At 42.1% G+C, this 19,627-nt stretch overlaps 1 protein-coding gene across 4 annotated transcripts in view; it reads left to right on the forward strand.

Annotated features, from left to right (window-relative positions):
• TAF1A (TATA-box binding protein associated factor, RNA polymerase I subunit A) overlaps positions 1-19,627 on the forward strand; it is a 113,634-nt gene that overhangs the window by 68,919 nt on the left and 25,088 nt on the right. For all 4 annotated transcript variants that reach the window (XM_075595563.1, XM_075595562.1, XM_075595564.1 and 1 more), the window contains 4 exons: positions 2,657-2,758; positions 3,227-3,396; positions 5,440-5,553; positions 15,172-15,370. In XM_075595563.1, coding sequence (XP_075451678.1) covers positions 2,665-2,758; positions 3,227-3,396; positions 5,440-5,553; positions 15,172-15,370 — 577 coding nt within the window. In that variant the 5' untranslated portion in view covers positions 2,657-2,664. The remainder of the gene's footprint in view (positions 1-2,656; positions 2,759-3,226; positions 3,397-5,439; positions 5,554-15,171; positions 15,371-19,627) is intronic.

Consider the following 19,627-nt stretch of genomic DNA (forward strand, 5'->3'; position numbering starts at 1 on the left):
ACACAGGGATCAGGAACACCACAGATCGGCAACCATCTGTTACCACAGTACAGGGCAGTCCACGAGTCACCGGCGTATCTCCAATATTGGACATTCACTCCGCGTGATGCACCGGAGGTTCCGTCGGCACTTGATGACCTCACTTGAGAGCGCCACGTCGGTAAGGGGCAGTAGGGTATAGTATGTCCCAGGTATAGAGTCCCTTCTCACAGGCTTAATCCTAGCCCAGCGCGTCTCCAGCACTGGCTCCACGTGTGGCACTAGGAGTTCTGTCAGCACTCGGGTGACGTCACTGAAAGGCGCCGCGCCATTGATACGGAGCGAGACACGGCAAAAAGGGGACTAATACGATCAGTAAAAGTTCAGAGAATAATATTCCAACGCGTTTCAAGGCTACAGCATGCCTCTTCATCAGGGTGAAATGCGTTGGAATATTATGGTCCTCCGTCACAGCTCCACCCTCTGTCCCACTAGTACTAACCAGGGCCTGCTCAGTAAGCAATAAACCTGTTTTAAATATTGCCAATGTCCCTTAATGTTGCAAGCTGCCTCTTCAGATCAACAATCTGAGACTCCAAAGAAGACCAAACGTTCACACGTCCCACTGGAGCAGCTGCCCAAAGCGCACATTCTGTATCTGTGGGAAGATGTGCACTGAAGGGCATTCTCAACCCTCATCATTGCAACTATGAAATATTAAGTGCTAACTAACAGGATTAGGCTACGGCCCCAGTCACTGCGTGGACGTGGGCGTCGGAGCGCCTGTCAAGGCGTGCACCATTTTCAGCCGCGATCTGTGGTTGCGCGTCCAGAGAAGAGCAGGAGATTGTGCTGGGGAGGGCGTGGTGGGGGTGTGGCCATGACATCACGCATCTGGTATGCCCTCATTGGCTAAACCCGCCACTGTGACGTGGCCATCGCTCGGCTGCCGCGCCAAAAGACAAATCTTGTCTTTTGGCAAAGGTGGTCATGCTTTCTGCAGGCGCACGCAGGCAGTGACTGGGGCCGGCCCCATAGAGAGCCGGATCTTGTGCGCACGCCGTAGCGTGAGCAGTGGGGACGAGGCCTTGGGAACTAAATGAACTATCTTGTTTCCAAACTTCTTTGTCCCAACTTCACTTGAACCAAACTGCAATCCAGTCCCATAGCTCAGTGTTCACTGGCTCAAAGATTTGTTACAAACCTCAGTTTAAATCACACACACCAATTAGGTGTGTTAGAAAAGCCATTAACTGGCGCGCACACCCACTATTATCTCCCAAACGAGCGTTAAAAAGGTTGGCTGCAAACTCCAAATACCCACACAAACAAAATGAACACACTACACACGTCCAAGTGTGAAGAATGGAAGCAACTGTTACCAATGCTAGAAATACACACTGCACACCAATTCTGGTTATAACTTCACATTTAATCCCACTGCAATTCAGACGCACAGCTCCGTGCTTGCAGGCTCGAGTATGTTTTTTGTGGGTTACTATGTGTAGATTTGCTCCATTGAAACTATACATATACATAAACACAGTGGCGAGAAAAAGTTGGTGAACCCGTTAACATTTTAGGTTTGAAATATGTGAAAATCCTATTAGATCTTAAGCGAAGTCCTAATATTGGTTACAGATAACCTGATCAAACAAATTACATAAACATGATACTTTTTCAACATTTTATTTATCCGCAAAATGATTCAACATTCAATATCCATGTGTGACAATGTATGTGACCCTTTTAGATTCAGCCCCAAACCATCACACTCCCACCACAATGCTTGACGGTTGGGATGAGGTTCTTCTGTTCAAACACAGTGTGTTTGATTTTAGCCAAACATAATGTTTCTCATTGAGGCCAAAATATTCCACCTTTGACTTGTCTGTCCATAGAACATTGTTCCAGAAGTCTTGTGAATCATCTTTGGTGAACTTCAGATGGGCAGGAATGTTTTTTTTTTTTTTTTAAAGAGCAGTGGTTTCCTCTTGGTTGTCCTTCCATGAACACAATTCTTTTTCTGATGTGGTTGAGTCATGAACACTCACATTAGCCAAGAAAAGAGTGGCCTGCAGATTCTTGGATTTTACTCTGGGATTCTTTGACTTCCTGGATGGTTTGCCAATTTGTTCTTGGAGACACTTTTGTTAGGACAACCGCTCCTGGGGTAGAGTGACTGTGGTCTTGAACTTTCTCCATTTGTATGACCGTGGATTGGTGGAGCCCCAAATCCTTAGAAATGGCTTTGTAACCCACCATTGACTGAGCATCAATAACCGCTTTTCTGGTGTCCTTAGATTTCTTTTGATTGTGGCATGACATGTTCCACACACCTGTATGATGAAGACCAAACTCACAAAGTTTCTGATCTTTATATTGGCTTCGCAGCCAATGGTAGTTTCAACAATGAATGAATGGCTGCTAGGGGTCGGTGACGCGCGCACGTCGTGTAGCGCTGGGTGTGCTCCAGCCCTTACCTGTACCACCTCACTAGTGATGAACAGCCTTCTGGTAACAGCCCTTTTTCGCACCCTTTTCCTTGCCTGCATCCACAATACACGTGGCACCAGCATTCCTGGTGGTTAAGCCTAGTTTGGGTTACTAATTGTGTATTATTTTTGTATGTTATAGTTATACAGGCTGTATAGTGTCGTTTTTCTATTTTGTCTAGCATCAGAAATGGAAGAGACCAGTGAAGAGGAGGCAGAGTCAGATCCTGGGGAGGCATTTGGGATTCGACTACCTGAGCTCCACAGGGATCCTTCACCTACGGGTACTGTACATGTGTCTGTTTTTATTGATGGCACTTTTATATAGGTTGATCAGCTGTTTAATACTAGTCCACCACTTTTAAATTTTTTATAACTTCTTAACCATAGATGAAATCCGGCTACAGCCAAGCAACTTTGCAAACCAAGATTTTGTTGAGGGAGAACCATAATTTTTTTTTGTTATACATTTTCCCCCTCTATTGAACCACGGGACACTTGTGAGAGGATTTAAAAACAGGATTCTGATGGCTCGTAATTTAATGAGACGTATAACTTACAATTCCATTTAATAGTACTGTCATAATAACCACTAGAGATATTTAGATTTTTAACTTCTCATCTTTGTGACTATTTTAATCATTCTTTATGGAGTTTAATGCATGGTACATTGAAATAAACTCAATCATAGGAGCTCGTAGGCTTCTTATACTTGTCATGGATGGAAATAATAATACTACTTGTATGTGCAGGTATATTATCTTCAAAGAATAATGGATTCCGTAAAACAACAGACCTGTGTTTCGGCTTCATACATGAAGCCCTATTAAAGAATCAGTGGCAGAGGGCTGCAGACCTTCTGGCTAACTATTTTCAGACTCTTGAGTATACCACTACCCAAAGGCGGACGCTTGCTCCTGAGGTAAGGGATATTTACATACACTGATGGTTAATTGCTGATAAGGGATGGGAATATGATAAACTGATCAACCTTCTTCTTTTATTTTTATGGTTCTTGAATTGTGTGGTTTCCTGGCTTTTACAGTCCCTTTCTGACCTCTGTTTCATGTGATATTTGCCTCTGTGTAATGCGAGAGACTGTTATACAACACTCTCCTTATTCCTTGGCTCAATTTCATATTATCACCATGAAAATGTCAGGACCAAGGTGGACAAACATCAGCAGAACTTTGGGTATCCAGAGATCACACCAAGACAGATGTGCCCCAGGAGACCTCCCCTTAAGATTATGTGATTTTTTTTTTTTAATTTGAAACTTAATCTGTCCTTCCTCACATTCCCCTATGGGGGATTTATAAGTGCAAGAACCAGAATGGGTAGAAATCCTGCAGGCTTAAAGGCGGTAAGAACACTGCCTTCAAGTTGGTCACCCTGGTACACATTCCAGTGTCATTTCCCCTTGTGACTTTGGGCATGTTTTTATCTACTCGTACCTCTTCCACCGAGAATTAGACTAAAGCTTTTTGGAACAGTTACTAATTGTGTAACATTCAGTGTACAACGGTGCATACATTCTATTTGTCTTGTTAATGCAGCTAACGCTGGATACCAAAGTGTTATCTCTTAAAATGAAATGTGCATTTTATTTTTAACGATTAAGGAGCACAGTTGGCATCCGTTTGGCAATAAAGGGGCAAAATTCAACCTTTGTGCCAAAGTGTCTGTCAAATCTGACAGAGAACCTTCCATGAATGTGACTACTAAACTGTAAACCCTTATATAGCTTGTGCTGCCAGCTATCATACAAGCTGACATTTACTCTTCCATGTGTCTAATCAATGTAGCTTATTTTGGTTTCCCACATCACGCCTTACTTTTAGTTTCCACATATTTCTTTTAAACTCCCCAAGCAAGTTTATTGGCATCAAATAAGTGTATTATCACCTAAGTTTAACCCATTTTTGTCATTTGTACTATGTCCTTTTTTAAAGTGTAGAATTCCTCCTCTGTAACCAGGAGAGAGAAGTGCAACAAGAAGTACCTGTCCTACTGTTCTTAGTGTAGCCATAGCTCTCACTATGCAGACGACTTCCCGTTCATGAAGCTAGGTTATAGATTAGTATGATGTGATCAGAGGTTAAAGACTCGTTATATTATTGTCCCAATGCACAACAGTTATGACAAATGTGCAAGTGGCAAAAGATTAAACTTGTTGCTTCTACTGTGTTCAGAAATACATACGAGTTATTCATTAAACTGTGGGACGGTCACGAAGAAACTCCCAATAACCCCCAATATATGATACAAGTGAATGAATGGGGTACAGTACAAGAAGAAAGTTACTACCATGCACACAAGGAAATTCCTTGTAGTTTTGTTTCTGTTGGAGTCTTCTTAGTCTATCTGTTGGAGAGCAATACACTTCAACCCCCATTTTTTTTCCAGCTCTGGCGAGCCCTTGGTTCCAGAGATACTAAGTGGTAAAGTTACAGGTGTTACTTGCTGGTTGGTAAAGGGGATTTTAATGGCCATCCAAAAGGAGGCCGTAACCAATGATGTAAATAAAAGGGATATGCTGCACTCAACAATGAAAATAATATACATACAATTTTACCGGTGCTGCTGGTTCAAGGAGTACCTGTCGGGTGTATTCCAGGGCAATACTAAGGAAAAGAAGGATTTAACGTTCTACGGTTTTCTATATAAAGCTAATTTATTGTGCCACACAACGTTTCGACCAATAGGTCTTTCTCAAGTGACTAGGCACTTAGAGCGTTGTATCCTTCTTTTCCTTAGTAACCAATGATGTAGCAGCTTCCTTTTGGGCCAAGATTTGCCAGTCGTTTTGTTTCCTGTGTGGGAGATTTAAACCAGTTAACTTTACCGGTAAGTATCTTGGAAACCTGGAGTTCCCAAAGCTGAAAATGGAGGTGCTTTGGCTTCTTTAACCCTATATTACATTATTTGCATCATTGTGCCTCTTCCACACTTCTTCTGTTCACAGATCCTTTGGAGGCTAGGAAATGAGATTTTATTGCATCATCCTGAAAGCACATTGGAAGATATAAACTTGTTCAATGAGCGAATGAAAAACATTGGTGTGAAAAATTATCTCGAGGTAAGGGCATGTAGCTTTCCTAAAGCATTCTGGGATAATTGTAAAGGATATAGTAGAAAGCAAGGGCACAGCCAGAATCCAGGAAACAATTACAGGGCAACTCCAGATAGCATAAAAAATTATTTATTGCACAGCTCACAATGGCAGTGTAGAAACGTCACCCTCCCAAATAAAAAGTTTGTCAATTAAGCGTAATTGTAAGCTTTAAATTTTTTTTTTTTTTTTTTATATATATATATATATTTATTTATTTGCATAAATCGCCAGCACTGCAAATCACTGCGATGGTAGTACTGCTGTGCAGGGTTTCTTGAATTAATCCACTTCCACAGATGCCTGCAAACCAACCCCCCCCCCTCCCTTTGTCAGCAACATGGTCAATAAAAATAACTATATAGGTTGTGGATTTATTTTTCTGCATTCAAATATATCATGGTTGCTGGAACAAAAGAACAAGCGCGCGCACACACCATCTGATAATGTACCCTGTCTACACACTGGTGAATAGGTATTAAATACTTAAGGAGGTAGTGCAGCCCCGAAGGAGGACTCGATCCAAAGTCCAGACGAGATGAATAGGGCAGAAAATCAGGAGCACAAATACATCCAAGTGATATATGAAAAGAAAATATACATATAGTGCACACTGTGTATAATAAACAATAATAATGTGATGATATAAGTGATCCACTCACAATAGTGCAGAAAAGTGAAGGCAGAGTGGTTGTTCCAAGTGACCAACTCAAGGTAGACATCTTCAGATGGGATCTGGGCAGTATCCCTCGGAGGCAGGAGGGGGATTCAATACATAGGAAATAGAGAAGGCACAGATAGTGAAGTATGTCAATTTAATCACAGACAAAAGATATAGCACTTATAGAAATACTGTAGAGACAGGCAATTGGACCACCCTGGGTCAGAGGTGATGAGGAACTGCAACAATCCTTCAATTGCCACATTAATGACCCCTCTCTCCCTTGGGCTTCCCGCTTTCTCTCTCTAACCTCTTCTTTTGGCCTTCAACAGTGGACTGCAGCCAGCACCCACAAGGATGGCCACTACCTATATCTGGTTTTCACTAAAAACTTCTCTCTCTCCGATTTTCTCCTTTTCCTCTCTCTGACCATCATCTCATCTCATTCTCTCTATCTCCCTTCTCCCCTTCTCCACCTCCATCTCCATCTACCCCCTGGTTCTGCAGAAACCTGCTCTCTATTCACTTACCTTACTTTGAGTCCACTTTACGCTCCTCCCTCTCTCAGCTCTGCTACAGACCCTGACAACCTGGTAAGGAACTACAACTCTGCCTTGTCCTCCTCTCTTGATCTACATGCCCCGCTTTCTCTCTGCCGCCCTTGCCCTTCTAACCCTAGACCCTGGCTAAATTCCCACACGCGCATGCTGCGTTCCTCCACTCGTTCCTCTGAACGCCTTTGGAGGAAATCTCATACTCTCGCAGACTTCCTTTACTACAAATTTATGCTATCCTGTTTCAACTCTGCCCTCTCGCAAGCTAAACAAGCCTACTTTTCTGCACTAATCAACATGCACAAGTCTAACCCACGCCGACTGTTCTCTGTCTTTGATACTCTACTCAAACCACCCTCAGCTGCCTCTCCTTCCTCCATCTCCGCTCAGGACTTTGCTGACTATTTTAAGCAAAAGGTGGCATCCATACGTCAGAACATCCCCTCTATTTCTTCCTCCCATCCTACACCTCTTCCTAACTCTCCTACCTTCCTTGACTCTTTTTCTACTGTCTCAGAGGAGGATGTGTCTCTGTTGATCGCCTCTTCTCCCTCTACCACCAGCCCTCTTGACCCCATTCCCTCCAATCTCCTAGAACCTCTTGGTCCTACTATAATCCCTACGCTCACACACATTTTTAACTCCTCCCTCTGCTCTGGAACCTTTCCATCCTCCTTCAAACATGCAACAGTTATACCATTACTCAAAAACAGCAAGCTTGACCCTATCTGTCTAACTATCGACCTGTCTCCCTCCTGCCTTTTGCCTCTAAACTCCTTGAACGTCTTGTATTCTCTTGCTTGTTCCATTTTCTCAACACCTATTCTCTCCTAGACCCTCTACAATCTGGCTTCCGCACTGCTCACTCCACGGAAACAGCCCTCACTAAAATAACTGACGACCTCCATGCTGCCAAAGACAGAGGTCATTACACTCTGCTCATATTACTCGACCACTCGGCAGCATTTGACACCGTGGACCACCCTCTTCTTCACATTCTCCATACTCTTGGTATTCGGAACAAAGCTCTATCCTGGATCTCATCCTACTTCTCCCATCGTACTTTCAGTGTCACTTCTGCTAACGCCTCCTCCTCCTCCTTTTATTGATCTCTCTGTGGAGGCACCCCAGGGCTCTGTCCTGGGACCTCTTCTCTTTTCTCTGTACACACTCTCTCTAGGTGACCTAACAACATCTTTTGGGTTTAAATATCACCTCTATGCTGACGACACACAAATGTACTTTTCAACACCCGACCTTACACCTGCTGTACAAACCAAAGTTTATGAATGTCTCTCTGCTATATCATCCTGGATGGCCCTCCGCCGCCTTAAACTCAACATGGCTAAAACAGAGCTCCTCATACTTCCTTCCAAACCTGGCCCTACTACCTCCTTCCACATTACTGTTGGAACTACGATAATTCACCCTGTAGCCCAAGCACGCTGCCTAGGGGTCACACTCGACTCCTCTCTCATTCGCCCCTCACATTCAAAACATATCTAAAACCTGTCGCTTTTCCCTCCGCAATATAACAAAGATACGCCCTTTCCTCTGTTACTCGACTGCTAAAACTCTGACTCAGGCCCTCATTCTCTCCCGTCTTGATTACTGTAACCTCCTGCTGTCCGGCTTTCCTGCCTCTCACCTGTTTCCCCTACAATCTATCCTAAACGCTGCTGCCAGAATCACTCTACTCTTTCCTAGATCTGTCTCAGCATCTCCCCTCATGAAATCCCTCTCCTGGCTTCCGATCAAATCCCGCATCTCACACTCCATTCTTCTCACTTTTAAAGCTTTACACTCTTCTGCCCCTCCTTACATCTCAACACCAAATTTTTCATTATGCACCATCCAGACTCTTGCGTTCTTCTTCTCAAGGGTGTCTTCTTTCTACCCCCTTTGTATATAAAGCCCTCTCCCGCCTTAAACCTTTTTCACTGACTGCCCCACACCTCTGGAATGCCCTTCCCCTCAGTACCCGACTAGCACCCTCTCTATCCACCTTTAAGACCCACCTTAAGACACACTTGCTTAAAGAAGCATATGAATAGCACTGTGGATATTCTGAACACATGATACATAAAGCTTGGCCCCCTGCAGACGCACTTACCAGAACTCCCTCCTACTGTCTCTGTACGTTCTCCCTACCTACCAATTAGACTGTAAGCTCCTCGGGGCAGGGACTCCTCTTCCTTAATGTTACGTTTATGTCTGAAGCACTTATGATCTTTTATTTATATTATCTGTTATTTATTTGATTACCACATGTATTACTACTGTGAAGCGCTATGTACATTAATGGGGCTATATAAATAAAGACATACAATACATACAATCCTGCCTGGTATAGACGCCTGCGGTGGCCACCCACAGCCAGCCAGATCCACGTAAAGGCAGTAGGAACAGATGGTATAAGTTCCAAATTCACGAATCCTCAGCAAAGTCCACCAAATACCAAATTCCAGTCTCTGGGTGCTTCTATGTTGTCCACAAACGCGTTTCACTCATAAGAGCTTCATCAGTGGTTAGTTTGCAGATCACCTTCCAACACGCATGAAATTAGTTTCTAACTTAGGAGTAGATCCACAAAGCTCAGTTTGTCACTTAACAAGATGTTAATGCATTTTTAGGGTGCTTTGATGATCCCTGTTAGTCTTATTAGCCAAAAGTGGCTAATAGGCAAATACAATATACAATTAGACTTCAATGCAAAAAAGTAACACCTAGAGATGTCTGTTTAATGGTTAAAATGGAGTGATTGTTAGTGTGGCTACCCAGGGGCTCAATGAGAGCCCAAGTAGCCATAATGGCTCTCAATAGGTAGCTGAAATCAATATTGGACTTGGCCCATTCTACTTGAAGGCCTCCATCTTCAGGGCAATGAGCACCCAGCAACAAATCCACACACAAGGGGATTCATTAATTATTGTTCATTGGGAAGGCAGAGGCCAGATATATTGCAGTGCAACATATAGCTGCCATCTTCCTTGGCATATGGCCAGTATTCCTGGAAGCTAGTGCCAGGGTGTCTTAGGTCTAAAGGGCGCCTTAGCCATATGTAAATGAGGGGCCTAACGGGCGTTGGTTTTTGCATATATTTTAGCTTTCTGGCTCTGCCCCTTACAATTTAGCAGCATTTTGCTCGCTTTCATGGAACCTTTCTAGAGTGTAATGCTTCCTACATTTGGGGATTTAATGAACAGTACAGATGAGTTAATTAAAATCTGTTCAGGATATATATCCGCCTTCTAATATTAAATGTTTATCCTTTGTAGTTTGGCAGGTATCTGGCATGTTGAAGCCATTACACAAATAAAGCACAGACAGTGGAGTTATGTGAACACAAGTTCACAGGCGTGATCCAATAAGACTAGTCTTAATGACAGACCTTTTATACAACTCCACTCCCACTTGGCAGCATATATTGGATTTGCAGCATCGTGAAAATAATATGTAACTTATTCAACTGTTTATTTTTTTGTAAATTCTTTATTTTGCATAAATATAAACACTTGTTTTACATATTTATGCATGCGTATTACAGAGAATGTCATATTTGTAGATCATAGTATCAATTGCACATCAATAATAAAATATACGTCTATCAAAGAAAGTTGAAAATACATAAATCATAATAACAATGTTGCAAGAGATTATCATATTACATATTTATAACAATTACCTATTCTACTGGTGGTTTCTTTTTATATACTTGTCATGATAATATCATAAAATATTATGTAGTTAATCCCTCTGGTGCTTGATGGGTTAATGAGCTACACTGGTTTTAACAAAATACAAAAATGTTGGGTTTGAAACAGGTCAGGGCTGTTTCTTTGGTTGGCTCTGAACTTTAAAGGGATTTACTTGGGGCGGGAGTCCGTCCTGAATAGCCCACTGAAGAAATTAACTGTTTTAATGAAGTTTTATAGACATGGTAAGGGCAGCTTCAAAGCATCCTCTAGGAGAAGGGGATAGGCTTATGCCGGGGTCATGAGGAAAGAATGTATTTAAGTCTGGGCCAAGATTTAAAAAAAAATAAAAAATCAGATCTCACCAGAGGCAAGCTTTGGGAAAAGCATGGGAGACCTCTTGTTCTAAACCACGTGTACACAAACGTACACGTAATGCTTCGGGCTCTGAATGAACGGATTACACACTCTGGGGAGGGTAATTACGATTCGGACACATTTAGCTACAACTGATGTGTGTGTGTGTGTGTGTGTGTGTGTGTGTGTGTGTGTGTTAAAGTGCATAGTTTTCTATAATAAACAGGGACCTGGGGCACTGGCAAATATTTGAGTCTGATCTTTTATCATATTTGCATACCCTCAGGTGGTGGCAGTGGATAGTTATGATTTGCAATTGAGTAGGGGTTAATATTAACTCGCTGGTTCCTTGCAGAGGAGAAAGGGGGGTTGACTAGAGTAGCCATGTGTATTAATCCTGGTTGCATATCTAAAGTCACATGCTCAGTTGTCTGCTGTTCGTGGCGGTGGTATATTGGGACGGCTTGAGGAGATTTGAGAGATATTTTGCGGAGGTGAAGAGTGGGGCAGCTAGCGGGTTGTGTATTGATCCTGTAGAGGAGATATTGTCCATTTGACGGACCTTTTGCATAGGTGAAGAGTGGGTGCGCGTCCAGTATTAACCCTTGTCCCATATGCAGGTCGCGTGCTAGCAAGGTGTCGTACGTGACAATACTAATAAAGTGCTATTGATCGTGCCTACCATCATGTATAGCCTATCTAATTCTCTATCGCTCAGTCCTCAAATAGGCCTACCAGTCACGTGGTCCAAGGAGACCACGTCTCTTTGAATTCTGTTGAGTCGTCCTTAATGCCAAGAGGTCCTCTCCATTCTCATCACACCTCATACCCCTGTAACCCATTGGTCATGTGTAGGAGCTGAGGTTTGTTTCCACAGATGCTTGCAGCATTCAGAAGATGCATAATTCTATATTATTTAATTTTTAGTTTAAACCCCTCTATACCTTCTCTGGTCATTTAAAAACATCTTGTTTTACAGTTGAAGAAATGCTTACTAGCTTTTTAAAATGTAGACCCTAAAGGCCAGCTCCATTTCCATTCAATATGTAACTCCTTTTTAGTGTAATGAATCCTAATTAAATTACATAAATATGCAGGCGTGTTTATAAAATCGCAATGTAGAAAATAGCTGAAGCGCTCAATGCAGGTGTAAATAAACCAAAATAAGCCAAACCACTAAACCAGGGTACTAATAATTGATATAGTACCTAATGTGTAATAGTATGGGTACTATCCTCCTGAAGACAGGTGGCACATGGTACAAGCCCACTTACCATCAGTCTCATTGGCAGGTTCCCCTGAAAATATGCAAATACTCACATCCTGGTGGGGTAGGTTGGCAGGCTGTGCAGCTACTAAATACAACACAGGGAAAAAGGAGACCAAAAGCGCACCAGCACAAACGGAGCAGGAAGGACCCAAAACGAAAAATAATTAAAAGGGCACTTTAGTGTGACAAAAGACCCATCCAACGCGTTTCGAACGTCACAGCGTTCTTTTTCAAGAAAAAGAACGCTGTGACGTTCGAAACGCGTTGGATGGGTCTTTTGTCACATTAAAGTGCCCTTTTAATTATTTTTCGTTTTGGGTCCTTCCTGCTCCGTTTGTGCTGGTGCGCTTTTGGTCTCCTTTTCCCCTGTGTTTATAAAATCCCTTGTTTTCACACTGTCGGCCATATTATAGGACCCACAAAAATATCAATATTTATATATAGACTGAAAACGGCAAGTGATTTTGTGAGTATCAACCAACATGCTTTGATTATAAAAAGATAATGAACAATGAATGTCCCTCCAAAGAGCATTCCAAACGTTGTTGTATACGCCGTAAAAATTGAACATTCATTAGAACGTTGTAGCGGGAATGTCACTTACTTTGCAGTGGGTGAACTGGTTTTGACTTCTAGTGTTTCGAAAGCACTAAAAAAAAAAAAAAAAAGTAATCGTTGGTTACTTGTAAAAGTGAAAATGAATTCAATTATTATTTCAACCTTCAGAAAACATTATTCAAAAAACAAAATTAAATTTACCAATCGTAGGCTGTAAAACACATTTAAGATCAATATACGAAATAGAAATAACGAATTTGATTAGAATATCGATCATGCATTTAAAGCACCCATTTACATATTATATTTAATTAGTCTAGATTGAAGTTCATTAATTTATTATTATTATTTGAACTTTAATATTAAATGGCTTGCACAATGACACAGGCACTGGATTGACAATTATCATTTTTATTTATATAGTGCCAGTGAGTGCAGTGATTTTTACAGAAATATTACACAAGATGCAATACATGGAAGAATACAATTGAGCATTGGCATGTAATATATATAAGAGTAAACATCGATGGAAAGGCGTCCCGGCACTGAATAACTTGCTATGTAACTGGTGCTGTAGGAGACATACAGGCACAGGAGGAGTACATTGAAGTATAATCTCAACTTAAAGCACGAACTAGCACCATGACACACTACACATGCAATAGCACATTTCTTGCAGGAGATGTTCAATAATATTACCCAGAAGTCCTTTCTATTTACTATGCCACACACACATGGAGTGGCTATGGGTGTTTATAAATACAAAACATTCAGGTTAAACATTTTGATTTAGGTCTTTTCTTCCAATTGTAAATTTAATATTTTTTTCAATATCGGTCTCTTCTTTGAATCAGATGCATTAATTCACAGTCAAAAGTTCAGAAACTGTCCTGGAAAATACACAAATTCCCAGTGTGCATATTGTGAATTGTTCTGCACAGGTAAACATATCACCAACGCTCTGACTCTCGCATGTATGTGAAGTGACCACTCCCCAAGCCACGATCGAGGCTGCATGTCGCCCTGATGCCTGAATGTTGAGATTGTAGTAATAGTAGCTTTTTGGAGTTCATCTGTAGATCTTTATTTAGCGATTTATTGTTCTGGCCCTCTAGCCCCTTGTAACTAAAAGGTAGGGTCAGGCAGGTTAACTCGCTCCCTTTTAGATGCACACTGTGTCCTTCTTTTCTTTCTGTTCTTTTATTGCAAAACAAACAATAACAGATGAGATGAACTGTGGGTGAGTGGCATATGTGGAGGAGAGGTAAATTAAGAATGCCTTTGTATAAGAGAGGCAATAAGAGATGTGTACTCACAGACTGCAGGATCCAAAAGGAAGTGGGCGAGTCTGAACACACAGGATATAGTAAGGACTAACTACAACAATGTTTTTGGGAGACATTTACAGGGGTCCTTCCTGTAGTTTCTAGGCAACAGATAAACCAGGGAGGGAAGGATAAATTTGTAGCAATGGTATACTGAACAGGGACAGAAATTGCATAACAGGGAGAAATGCACAAATAATTTTAGGGCAAGTGTGCTGGCATCCAGAGAGCAGGGAAAAACCACCAATCGTGTTCCAGGACAGATATCCATGTTCGTAGTGTATTATAATCCATCAATTGCCAATCTGGATGCCAAAATACTGATTTACAAAGATTCCATGACCTTAACACAGATGTGATATTATTATTATTAACAAGATAGCCACCTGCCTTAGATTGCCATCTTGTTTTTTTATTACATCTGTCTTAAGATTATGGAATCTTTGTAAATCAGTATTGCTGAGGCAGAGGAGAACTCTCGGAAGCTTGTCATTTAGTTCAAATAAAAAAAGTGTCCCTTCAAGCTGCCGTAAAAATGTTATATATATATATCTATATATATATTCCCATTCAATATGTGTAGCAATACAATCTGCACACTTACAAGTGATTAGCCTAATTCATATTTTGAGTAGTTTATTAAAGGTCACTTCAGGTGGCTTTTTATCAAGATGGATTTTTCCTGTGGCCAGAATAATTGGTCTGTTTATGGTACCATGTCTTCATATTTCTCAGATTTAACCAAAATCTAATACTCATCCTGACTGGGACTCGCCAGCCTCCGATCTCTGTACCAGCCTGATCTTTGCTGTTTTTCCCATTCCAATGTTACACAGAAGCACTCAAACACAAACTAGGAAAGAGGCCAACCGTGGTGTCCGCTCCTTTGCAACTAGAAATTACTACCAAGCGATCACTGCAATAATAAAGGCAAATGCATAGATATATGTTGTGCATTCTTATTTACCTCTTCTATTCACTATCAGTAATAGACGTAACAAAATGCATAATGGGAAGAAATGTTTCAAACGTAGAAGTAAACCTTAAGAATATGGCAGCTTCTTTTAGTAGTTGAATAAATGGCTTGGCTACTTCTGTTGGCCACTATTGTTTTATGGTAACTGTGGTTCATGATCCAGTGTATTGTGCAATGTTTGTGTTGCAGATCAGTCTGGAGCATGTCTACGGTCTCCTGTGTAATGGCCAGACCGAGGACGCCTACAGAATGCTGACTGTTGCAGAAAGCTGGAGATACGGGGGGCTGTCCGCCTCCCAGGATAAACTAACAAAGCTTATTCAGGCTTACAGGGCACTGCTGGACTACCAGACATGGTTGAACAAGAAAGCTGCTGTGACTCGAAATGGTAAGTAGGTTATTTGGAAATGTCTTTAATCTCTTCTGCCATCCAGCCCATAGCTAATTTCTCGGCTGTGTAGACGTTTTTAGGATTGTTAATGGACTGCCGCTAATTGAAAGGTTGGCTCTGAGCCTCTGTACGGATGGATTATTGTTTGGGATCTAGTCCCTGCAAATATAATATCACAGGACAGAGGCTTCAACTGACCATACAGTGTGCTGCTTGCTAGCCCCTCTGTGACATGGTCAATCATAAGTAATGCTGATTTCAGAGCAAGTGGTTCAATTTAAGTATATTTTTTAAAATGTCCCACAATCTGACACTGCAGCAACATTGCTGTAGTGGGAACCTTTGAACTTCCATTTATTGAACGAGAATTAATACTACATGTGTTTGGAGGAATTGCTGTGGGTGGTGGGTGGTGTGTGGTGTGTGCGGTTGGTGTGTGCGGTTGGTGGGTGTGGTGTGTGCGGTTGGTGGGTGTGGTGTGTGCGGTTGGTGTGTGTGGTGTGTGTGCGGTTGGTGGGTAGTGTGTGGTGTGCGGTTGGTGGTGTGGTGTGCGGTTGGTGGTGTGGTGTGCGGTTGGTGGGTGTGGTGTGTGTGCGGTTGGTGGGTAGTGTGTGGTGTGCGGTTGGTGGGTGTGGTGTGTGTGGTGTGTGCGGTTGGTGTGTTCTCATTGAAGATGGAGCACATAGTAAGGATCATTGAAATGTGAGTTTGCTCCTTTATGGAAAAACTATTGAACACAGAGAATGTCAGGGCAAATAAACTCCTCTTGCCCATTGTCTGCAGTTGCTGTAATAAGACATCATACTACGTATTTGGTTTGTCTCATGCTTTCCTATCCTTTTGCAACTTGAATTACATTGCATCATATTGGCCACCCATGTTGAGGTTTTCTCACCCATCTACCATCCTATTAGTGAAGACTTTTTTTTTTGTTGCTTTTCCTCTGCGTTTTTGTCATTCAGGGGCGCATATACTGTATGTAACAGGGTTTTCCCCCACCCGGAGGGACACTCGCTGCTACCCAGTGTTCTTGTGCTGCTCACCTGCTAGATTTACAGGGTAGGAGTGTCCGTCGGTGTTGGTTGGGGACGAACAGGAAAGCCTCTAGGGATCTTCCCAGCTCTTCACTCAGTGTCGCAGCGCCTCCATTCCCACAGGGCCTATAGGGATAGGTGCAGTCCCCTGTGGAAAACACTCACTCTCTCCCCGAAGAAACTGCAGCCTCAGGCAGGAGTATAAACAGTAACTTGTCTTTATTCTTCATAGTACACAGCAGTATAACAACACGTACACTCTCTTGTCCCTGGAATCAACACCCAGGGTTTGAGGCCCCAAAGGTCTATCCTTAGCTCCCATGCTCCCTAGTGGAGTTTGGGGTAGTTGTCCCACTCCCCTGAGGGAGGGGAAGGAAGGTGAACCTGAGCCCTGGCTCCACACTTCCAACACCTATTAAGTTTAGCTCTTCAGACCCCCTTCTACCGAGGGGGAGGGTCCTACGTCTGAGCCCCTGATAGGGCAGTATTTAGGACTTAGGCCCACCTTCCCTGTGACTCAAGGGAGTTGTTTTCTGCAGTGGAACGTAGATTAACCCTAACACTGCCTGCACTGGTACCAGGGCTTGTGTTAGGCAGGGCAGATTAGTAGCCAAGTGAATACATGGCTACATTTAGTTTAACCCATGCGATGCTTGAGACGATAACAGTGCTTTGCTGCCCCTCCTGGTAGGCAATGGATCAAGCTAAAGGAAATATAATTAATTGTATGAAAGGGGCGAGTCCAACATGGGGTTCAAATGAACTAATTGACATATTGGAATCTCTTTTTTTTTTTTTTTTTTTTTTTTAAACCAAACTTTTACTTATTTGGAACATAAAAATGAAACCTTATTATTGGTTTCATTAGAAAGATTCAGTTACCTGTTTCGTTTACAATAATGTGGACTTTCCCCTTTAAATAATTACACAGGCTTATACATTTTCTAAGTAAATTGGTTACCGGGAAAAGCTCAGCATTATTTGTTTTATAGACTGACCATTGATGGTCAATATTGTTTATATAACTGGAGCTCACTTCGGGGGCGGAGTTACAAGCTTCTCATTCAACCTATACTACATCTTGTACTGTATATTGTCTTTATGTATGCTGAGGTGCAGATAGGGTTAGACTGTGAATGGATTTCAGCATGTGTGTTTGCAAACCCACTGAATTTTATAACAAACTTTCAAACATATATGCTGCAATATAAATCACTACGTATACTGGTATGGTATTGCAGATGACTACTTTCTTTCAATGGTCTGAGACTATATCTTGTTAGACCTATCGGGTTTTAGTGAGTTCTAGGAAGGAGGATCCAGGAGATGCTGAACGTGTGTGCTAACCTAGTCTTACATTTAGCAAATGTGACCATTGCTTGTAAACATCATTCAGGTGGGAAAGGAATCCTGTATGTGTGCAGTGACACAGGATTGCAGGCACAAATGTCCCCACAGCAGACTTCTTCCAGACTCTTGATGCCTTCCTCAAACTGAGGACTTTCCAGCATCTGCAGTGTTTGTGTGTTAGCTTCTCTGGGATGAACTTATCGTGTGTGTGTGTGTGTGTGCGTGTGTGTGTGTCAGGAGACCAAAAGAAGAAAAAAAACAAAGTAGTATGTCTGCACAGTTGCAAAAATTGATCTGTGGTAGGTAACAAACTCACATTTTAGAAGATATAAAAAAGTGCATTTCTCCTACAGGAATCCCCACTCGGAGATCCTCTGCACTGAAGCTGTTTGCCAAGGAAAAGGATATGTCCCCAGAGAACGGGTCTCTCACCCCCGTCTCGCTCGGGCATCTCCCCACCGGCGTCTCAGTCCGCAACCGGCTTCTCCTCACTCTCGAGGCCCGTTCTCTAGGAACATATTCTTTTCCTTGGTACGCGGAATTGTTTGATACAATGTGTAAGTGAGATACTTACCATTCTTTTATATTTTTTTTTATATAATTTTTTTCCACTTCAATTTATAAACCCATATACCTACCACTGGACGCCGAGTGCCAAAGAAATCTGAAACCGCTTCAGTACAGAGGATCTCGGAGTGGGGATTCCTGCAGGCATGGAGTGTCCAGACTGCGGCGGGGATACACAGAACATCTTTTTGTGTTGTTTCCAGTTCCAACTTGTGTGTGGAGAAATGCACTTTTTTTTTCATCTTCTAAAATGTGAGTTTGTTACCTACCCCAGATCAATTTTTGCAGCTGTGCAGACATACAGTAGTACTCTGGTTTTTCTTTTTGACTCCTGGTTTGCACTTAGGTCGTTCTATTTCTTGTATATTACCCTCTCAACACCTGTGGGGTTGAGGACCTTGTGGCTGCATCTCAGGGACAGATAAACTGAATTATCTTGGTAAGCACCTCCCTTGTATTATAAGTATATTGTTTCAATTTACGGAAATGTGTGTGTGTGTGTATATATATACAATATGTATGTATGTATGTATGTATGTATGTGTATATATACAGTGTGTGTGTGTGTTCTGTACTATTATTATAGTTGGTTTGTCCTTAGCTTATGTTTCCTATTGTATACAGTGCTGTATTAAGTGTTGATGCTTTAATAGATTACTGTATTCAATATAAACAGTGTCTTCATCCTCCTGTACAGTCCCTGGACTCTCCATGAATTGGCCTCGTCAGATGGAGGGAGATAGCATGTCCCTGCCCCTTAGTATGCAGCTCTCATGGCTGCTTCATTCCATGTTTTAAAAAAATATGACAGAAAAATAACTGGCTATGCACAAATCTCTCAGCTTCAGGAAACACAGTCTCCTGAATAGAATATTAACCTTTTTATAATGTAACTCTGATTACATACGTCTTGAATATGACACCACCCACACACTGCCTAATGCTTCAAGCCATTTACCTACAGAGCAGTGCTCGGGCAGCCTTTCATTTAATAAGGCTCTTCCATTAAAGCTTTAGCATGATCACAACGGGAACTTGTAAATAGGATTCACTATATGCTCAGTGTAGCACAGCAACTTCATAATTACACCAGCCAAAGGTAACCACACTAATTAAAATCTAAACCTATTGCATGTGTGTGGGATCACATCCAAGATATTGTAGACTATATTTCGTAAGGCTGCGGCCAGGGTGAGGAGACGCGCACTCTCAAGGTGTGACGTCATTGTCTGCCCGAGCAGGAGAGATTGGGTGTCCTGCTCACTGCGTGCTGGGGTGGGGGGTTGGGCGTGCCACAGACGAG

This window comes from Ascaphus truei, chromosome 4 (assembly GCF_040206685.1).
Source record: "Ascaphus truei isolate aAscTru1 chromosome 4, aAscTru1.hap1, whole genome shotgun sequence".
In the NCBI taxonomy this organism is placed as follows: domain Eukaryota; kingdom Metazoa; phylum Chordata; class Amphibia; order Anura; family Ascaphidae; genus Ascaphus; species Ascaphus truei.